This window comes from Ixodes scapularis, unplaced genomic scaffold (assembly GCF_016920785.2).
Source record: "Ixodes scapularis isolate PalLabHiFi unplaced genomic scaffold, ASM1692078v2 PGA_scaffold8__174_contigs__length_109621045, whole genome shotgun sequence".
NCBI classification, from domain to species: domain Eukaryota; kingdom Metazoa; phylum Arthropoda; class Arachnida; order Ixodida; family Ixodidae; genus Ixodes; species Ixodes scapularis.
The window spans coordinates 6,494,497-6,502,286 of record NW_024609883.1 but is presented as its reverse complement, the minus strand read 5'-3'; the positions used below and the strand labels follow the sequence as shown (position 1 = coordinate 6,502,286).

The window sequence follows — 7,790 nt, the reverse complement described above, 5'->3', positions numbered from 1 at the left end:
GAAGACTGGTGCCCTGTCACTCAGCTTGCGTTTCAGCCGTGATCTTCCGTGGTTCTGTTGCAGGAGCAGTTCGTATTTTGAGTCCCACTCGCGCACTCTTTTACAGTCAATCTTGAATTCACGCGATGTCCGGCTCATATTCTTTCCGTGGCGCCTATGCCATTTGACAACTTCGACTTTCCTAGCGACCATATACGAGTGCATCGTCCAAACAAGTGAACCGAGCGAACACAAGCAATGCAGCACGATGAACTCGGAACTAACTGAACCACTGAACAACAAGCGGAAGCGGAGAGGTAGAGGCACACGGCATGTGTGCAGCCATAGCCTCCTCTATACGGAGAAAGCCTGGCACATCGACGACGGAGCCATAGAGAGCGCGGCCACAGGAAAAAGGAGAGGAGGAGCGCGCCGAACGGCGACCAATATGGTAGCGCAGAGCAGAAAGGGCAGACCTAGACAGCGAGCGCTTGGGTCATGAGCGGCCGCTCCCCGAACCACGCTTGTTTTTGTGTTTTCGTCACCGTCGTTTTTGTACTCCGGGAGAAACGGGCGCGGCGATTCGAAAGGGTGCAGGGAGAAACGGGAAAGGGTGGACGTTGAGTTTCTCCTCTCCACGATAGCGACAAGAAAAGAGAGAGAAAAAAAAAAAAGATTGTTTTTGCGTTTGGCCGCTCGCTCTTTTGTGGCGCTAGCGGACAAGGTTCTCTCCGCTCCCGTTTCTCCGCCCCTCCTTTCCCATTTACGGCGGCCGTCTTTTCACACGACGCGCCAGGCTTTCTCCGTATAGAGGAGGCTATGGTGCAGCACACGCGCTAAGCTCTTTGCGGCTTTCCATTCGCTAGGTCCTCCTTTCCAACGTAGTGTATCTTCACTGCTTCACTCTTGCCATCGTGCCCTTGCCTCTCTTCCTTTGTACACCAGCTTCCCTGTATCTTTTGTTATTTCTGCCATTTGACCTCGACTTCCACGGTGCCAGAGTATTTCCGTGTTGCGCCGGAGCCCTTCGCCCGATTTCCGCGGCGCCCTTCGCCCCCTTCGCCCGCGCTGTCGTGGCTCATAACTAGTGCCGGTCGCTTCAACTTCAGGAGATAACGGCCGTCCGCGGCGACTGGGCGCTTGCCATGTCCTTTGCATATTTTTTTTAAATTTGCCTAAATTGGGGGATGGGCCCTTAATGTGACATGGGCCCATGCTCGGTATTTTACGGTATGTAATGTTTCAAGTAGGACATTGACATCTCAGATGTACTCTGCTACAACATACCGTAAAATACCGCACATCCGCCCATTCCACACTAAGCGTTCATTACCAAATTTGTAATATCCGAGAAAATACGCACAGTACATTTATATGTAAAATTGATGACCAGACTAGCGCCCATCCCCCATTTTTTGCAATTATCTCCAAAGTTTGAGTGGGCGCTTGCCCGCAATTTTACGGTAGTCTCCAATTCGTGTTAAATGACTTCCGTGAAAACGGGCAGCGATTTTTAAATTTCTGGAAGGAGTCGCAAACGACTGCAGAACAGGTGCGCTCTCATTTGTGATGTTTGAAAACGTGGCACACTCAGAGCGATGAATGACAGTCCATTCATCTGGTACATGTGTTCTTCAGACCTTCCTTCAGTTCAGATAGTGATAAAAACCTGCACTTCATCTGTTCATTGTGTTAGGTGGTTAGTCCCTTCGATGGCACGGGCAAGGTCTGATGCCCCTCGTCGCATTTTCTTGGCGTCCAGAGGTTCCCTCGAAGAGCAGGCATTTTGTTTTGACAGGTAGGATGGGCACCTTGGGGACAGGGAAGACACTGATCCATTACACAGACAAGGCACTTTCAGGGTAATTTTGAGAACTTTTCCCGTCCTGGGATCCGTGCACAATAACTTGTGCTCGAGGCATGACGCTTCAAAGTGAACAACGCACACCTGCATGCCAATTGTGGGAATTGTTGCTTCTTTGCGTTCAGAAATGTTGATCCGTCGTAACAAAACTCATCACTTTTATTTTAAACTAGACACACTTGTTCCAAACAGACGTGCCACTTTTTCGTACTCCGCTCGCTTGCATTCCAGCTTTCGTTCTGGTCGAGTCTCGACTTTCCCGGCTGTTGATCCACGGCTGCTGCGGGTACAAACTTCAGTTCGCCTCCCGAGCGCGACTGTCTCCGCCAAGGCCAGTGGTGGTGCAAAGTTTAGCTCGACCCTCGTGCAGATTGTCTCCGCAGAGGAAAGCCGTTGCCGTTGTCGAAAGTTCCAACACCAACAACCAAAGTTGCAAGTCGCAGTGAGCCGTTTACTTCTCCAAATAAATATAAATAATGTACAAACTTTGCATTAAAAAAAAAACAAAAAAACATTGTAGTCTCTCCCAACTCGGGAACAGTCTGCAATAAAATTTACTTCCTTACCTTGGTGTTGGTCGCAGTCTTGGGTAGTAACGCGTTACTAGTAACGCGTTACTGTAATTTAGTTACTTTTTCGGTAACTTGTAACTGTAACGAGTTACTTTTTAAAAATGTAACTTGTAACTGTAGTTCTATTACTTTTTTCCGAGGTAACGATGAAAGTAACGACGTTACTTTTGTCGTTACTTTTCAGTTTTTTTATGAATAATATATCACTGAACGAGTACAATTTAGCCATTTTTTGTGCTTTCCAAATTGTCTCTTCCGACATTTCGAGTGTCAAGTTATTTTTTGCACAGACTTGTGAATACGTTCTTTCTCGCCAGTCATGACCCGAATATAGCCACGTGAGAAAAAAAAAAAGAGTAGCTATCTTTAGCACGCGCTTGTACTCTGTGACTGAACACTTGCATCTTAGTGTCTTAAAGAACTATCCCTTTCGCGATTTTTTTTTTTTTTTCTGCGCAAACGCTTTTTAATTAGGTGAATCATACGTGAAACAACAATACACGCAGAGGGCACTGCGAATGTTTCGTATTTTGATTAGCGCCGCCACTCCGCACTGCGCATGTTTCGTATTTTGATTTGCGCCATTAATCCGGTGCAGTGTCTACAGTGGAGGCAAAATTTACTGCTGTTTGCGCGGGGTTTGTTTCTGGCTTGCCGGGTACAAACTGAAATAGGTCCAGGGACTCTATGAACCCAGCGCAACCGTCAACGAGCCAGAATGTGCTAGTGCTACCAAGGATATGAATGTTGATGAGAACAAAAAAGAACTACCATGGCCGGCGTACAGAGAGTATTTTGCTGTGGTGGAAGTGGTTACTAACAACTTGACCGCAGAAAACGGCACTCTGTTGCCTCACCGCCTAACCGGCAATCAAAAACCTTTTCCGGCGAAACAACACTGCAATCCCATCTAGTGCGTTAGACGAGCGCCTGTTCAACAAGGGCGGGGACGTGTTCGTTATCAAACAAGGCTGCTAACTTACAATACGAAGTAAAGAGCACACTTTTTAATTTTATGCGAATAAACTTGGTGAAAAGCGTTTTCTAGTTTTTCCTAATTTTTTTGTGTTATAGAAAAAGTAACTGAAAAGTAACGGTCGTTACTTTTTAAAAGTAACTGTAACTGTAACGAGTTACTTTTTTGTTGCGGTAACTGTAACGGTAACTTCATTACTTTTTTCTGAAAGTAACTGTAACTGTAACGAATTACTTTTTAAAAGTAACTTACCCAAGACTGGTTGGTCGTAGGTACAAAATCCTTCTTAGGTATCGCACTAAGCTACTTCTTGAACAGCACTTAATCCTTTGGGAACGAAAACACATGCACTGTCTTAATAAATTACAAATAATGCTAGGACAAGCACAGACGAAGAAGTGGACAGGACAGGTGCTAACTCACAACTGACGGTTTTATATACAACGAGAAAAAAGGTGAAGGAAGTGGGTTGTGTTGAAAAAGAAGAGAGAAGAATACGTTTTGAGGGTTTAGAAAACGACCTCTGGACCGTGAAAGACGAAAATAAAAATTAAAAAAATTAAGTGATCGCTCATAGGTTGCCGATCAGTGCAAGATCAAACCAAAATTCTGCTCCTTCTCGATCAGGCGTAACGTGGTGCCAGAAGACATCAGTGCATTGTTCGGCCATGCAAGTCCATCTCTGCAGAACGCCAAACGGATCAGCAAGATCTTACGCTCAAAGCCGTGGAGGGAAGTGCGTTTCTACAAGACATGCCTTAGTGTACCGGCTGGCTCTGCGAGCCCCAACGGCGGCCATGCTCTAAGGCCTGTTCGGTGTAAAATGGATTATAGGCTGTACGAGACACTGATTGGCAACCTATGAGCGATCACTTTTTAATTTTTAATTCTTATTTTTGTCTTTCACGGTCTAGAGGTCATTTTCTAACCCTTGAAAACATTTCCTTCTCTCTTCTTTTTAAAAACAAGCCACTTCCTTCACCTTCTTCTTTCTCGTATTTAAAACCGTCAGTTGTGAGTTAGCGCCTGTCCTGCCCACTTCTTTGTCTGTCCTTGTCCTAGCGCTATTTGTAATTTAGTATGTCTTACTAACTATTCCGCCAGAATATTTTGATGCACTGTCTTCCCTGTCTTGTAGTCGCTTGAACACGCTGGTACAAAATACTTGTTCTGCATGTCAAAACCTGCATGCCATGGACCAGTACTGAGCAAAACCAAAGCGCAAAGCCAGCACACAAACCAATTGTACGACAGACGCACCATTCACACCAATGCGCACCGAAGAAGGCAAAAATGGCGCCGACTGCGCAGCAAGTTCGGACGGCCTGAAGTGAAGTCATGGCAAAAGGAGCAGGACTGAAGATCATCTAGGAAGAGTTGGCTGATGTAGCTCTCAGTTGCTCTGGACGTACACATGTCAGGTGAACGAGAGACTCCATGCCACTCAAACATATTCTGTAGCTCAAGTCAAGCCATCTTTCTGGTGTCGTCGTACAACTTCAGCACTAATGCATGCGACAGCATTGTTCATGATAATGGCAGATAACCTGGGGCTGCCTCCTTCAAAAGATCCTGGAATCCCCGGTCTTGCACAATTGTGGACGGTTGCAGGTCGAGTGCAATAATCTTAAGAATCTTCCAAAGCCTTCTGTTTCGCTTGCAGCACCGCCGTTTTTTTCTTCAGCACATCAGCAACACTTGGCTGATTAGCGGGCTTAACTATGCAGTCGCTTGAAACTCCACATACAGATTGGCGTGCCTTTTCAGATGGTTCATGAGTTGTGGTAGTGCCTGATGGGGTTCGCAGTGGGCTTTTGCAAAGGCTGCACACAGCTTTGCGTTGGGAAACTTTTCGGGAATAGGTCCAAATGAAACTTCTTGTGCTTGCAGGAGGTGGCGTACTCCGCCGTTCTTGTTGAGTCCCCGACGTCTCCTGTTGTGGCTCCCATCGTGCACCAGCAGATGGGGGCGAGGGAAATCATGTGAACGTAAACGAAAGTACACAAACAAAGGCAGGTTGACAAGCCACAATACAACACGAGATTGCATCGCGAATGAACGCAACAACTTGAACATTATCGAAAATACACAAGCGGTAGCAGGTCGGCAAGCCACAATAGTCGGGGATTTGTGTTGCGCAGCTGCACTGACTGCGCGGTCTCTTCCCAAGGCGCAATTTCCAAGCCCATATGATGCGTGCAACATGCACCCGGTTTTTCTGAAATTCTGGTCGTTGTATGTCATCCAGGCCTCCCACAAACGTTGCAAGATAGCTTTGAAACTGCGGTTCACGGCTATGTTTAGCGGCTGCAGCATCTTCGTCATGCCGTCAGGAATTATCACTGGGACACAGTTTTTTTATTTGATTTTTGTCTCAATGAAATCAGTGATGTGTGCCCTCATACTGTCCATCACCAGAAGGCCCTTCTTTGTGTGGAAAAATCCATCTGGTCGCTGCGAGAAGCATTCCTCCAGCCGCAGCCCCATCATTTCTGTCCGTCCAGCATTCTACATTGCATTACATAATGACTCCTGACAAAAGAGCATCCTTGGACGTCGTTTTTCTCGAATATGATCATGAGTGGTAACTTGGTGCCATCAGCGCAGCAGGCCAGAATGACAGTGAAACAAGATTTCTCATGGCCCGTAGTTCTTACAGTGACTCTTTTCGCCCTTCTCGGCAACATCCGTCCCATTGGAATGTCGAATGTCAGAGAGTCTTTGTTCATATTCACAATGTGACTAGGCTTGACATCATGGCTGTCGGAAACTCCGACGTTCGACGACACTTCGGAGACCAGACAACAGGGGGGAGGTGGTGGAGTCTGCGGACAGATGGACGGGTCCGAGTTGTCACCGGAATTCTCGGGGGCTGGGAGGGTGACGGGGCGACAACTCGCTGCGGGGGTCGTGGGCGGATCTCCCTGGGTTGCTGAGCGGCGACGGCGTAGAACTTAAGCTGGATGCAGTCCGTGGACACGCGTGGCTGTGGCTACACCGCAAGCAAGGGGCCGTGTAACCTGCTGTCGCATGCCAAAAAACGCCGCATCGTTCGCAGGGTGGGGTCTTGCACGCATGTCCGATGTGGCCCTTAAGCCCACACTGACTGCAAACGCGGCGCAGACCGCGGTAGTCGACCATCACCCGGTGTCCCTGGACGTGAGTCAAGTTGGGGACCGGCTTTGACATGTCCATATTTACCTCACAGGTCCCGGTCCTGACGTCCGGGCAATCTCGAAACGTGGCGTGGTTGATCGCCTTCACCTTGCCATACTGTGTGAGGACTTGCACCAGTGCCTTCTCCGACACATCAAGGGGAAGACACAAAAATATTATGCACTCCCACTGACTCCAGGGAGATTTTTACGTTAACCAGTGACAAGAACCCTTACGCTACAAGTCGTTGAGCAATGGCCATAATGCTGACCGCTGCCATGAACCTTGCTCCACCGTGGTGTTGCAGGTACGACAGGCCTCCTTGCTGGCGACAGCTTGAATGCTGTCCAAGATAGCATCCGCCGGAGTGTCTGGTGTAACGTTGACCAGAAGCACTGTGCCTTTGTAGACATCAGCATGGCAGAGTCTTTGAACCCTGGGGAACACAGATAAATTGAGGTCTATGGGTGTGCGTAGAATGGGAGAGACACCTCAGACGAACGAGCGACCTCAACCGGTTGCCATGCCGACCCCCATCTCCCAAGCGGACGCGCCGCGGATTACCACCGAAGTTAGGATGCGCCCATGCTGTGACGCGCTATCTGAAATCACTTGTGAGACATGGTTGTATAAAAACAATATTAATTGCGCCGAAACACCTTGTAAACTAAAGAATTAACACAACTTTACGCGCCTGTCATTCTGTACTACGAAAAGTTCTTACGAAAAAAGCCTTTTCCATTTGTTTTAATGCAAAAAACATGCTGCCTAAAGGCTCATAATGACCACACTAACAAACAAATTGAGCTGCCGTCTTGGTGCCATCGAGCCTTGTATTTTTGGTACTCTGACTTCAATTCAGTTTTAGTCGCACAAGGACCGGTGGCGCTATCTCGCAGTACCATTTCGCAGTAGCTATATAAATCGACTTTCTTGTTTTGGCTCGTCGCTAAACGGCGGTGCTGTTATCGTATTTAGCTTGGTCTTGGTGGACACGAGCAGTCCATGTTTCAAGGGCGAGTTTTTCAACTGAATGTTTTAGTAACGAAAGGAATGGGTGGCGCTGCCATGCGCAATGAGCTTAAACACGAAATCGCAAATATATGGTTGTGCTACTCGAAAAAAACACGTGGACAGCAGGGTTGGGCAGAAATACTCAAAAATGTATTTGGAAATACAAATACTGGGATACATTAAAATAGTAGCTAAAATACTGATACTAAGATATATCTGTAAAAATGTA

At 47.3% G+C, this 7,790-nt stretch overlaps 1 protein-coding gene across 1 annotated transcript in view; it reads right to left on the bottom strand.

Moving 5' to 3' along the window:
• Window positions 1-4,853: 4,853 nt before the first annotated feature.
• Window positions 4,854-7,790, bottom strand: part of LOC115308842 — a 36,704-nt gene continuing 33,767 nt past the window's right edge. Inside the window, 3 exon segments of the mRNA XM_040214536.3 lie at window positions 4,854-5,113; window positions 5,116-5,168; window positions 5,170-5,333. Of these exon segments, the coding sequence (XP_040070470.3) occupies window positions 4,854-5,113; window positions 5,116-5,168; window positions 5,170-5,333 (477 nt within the window).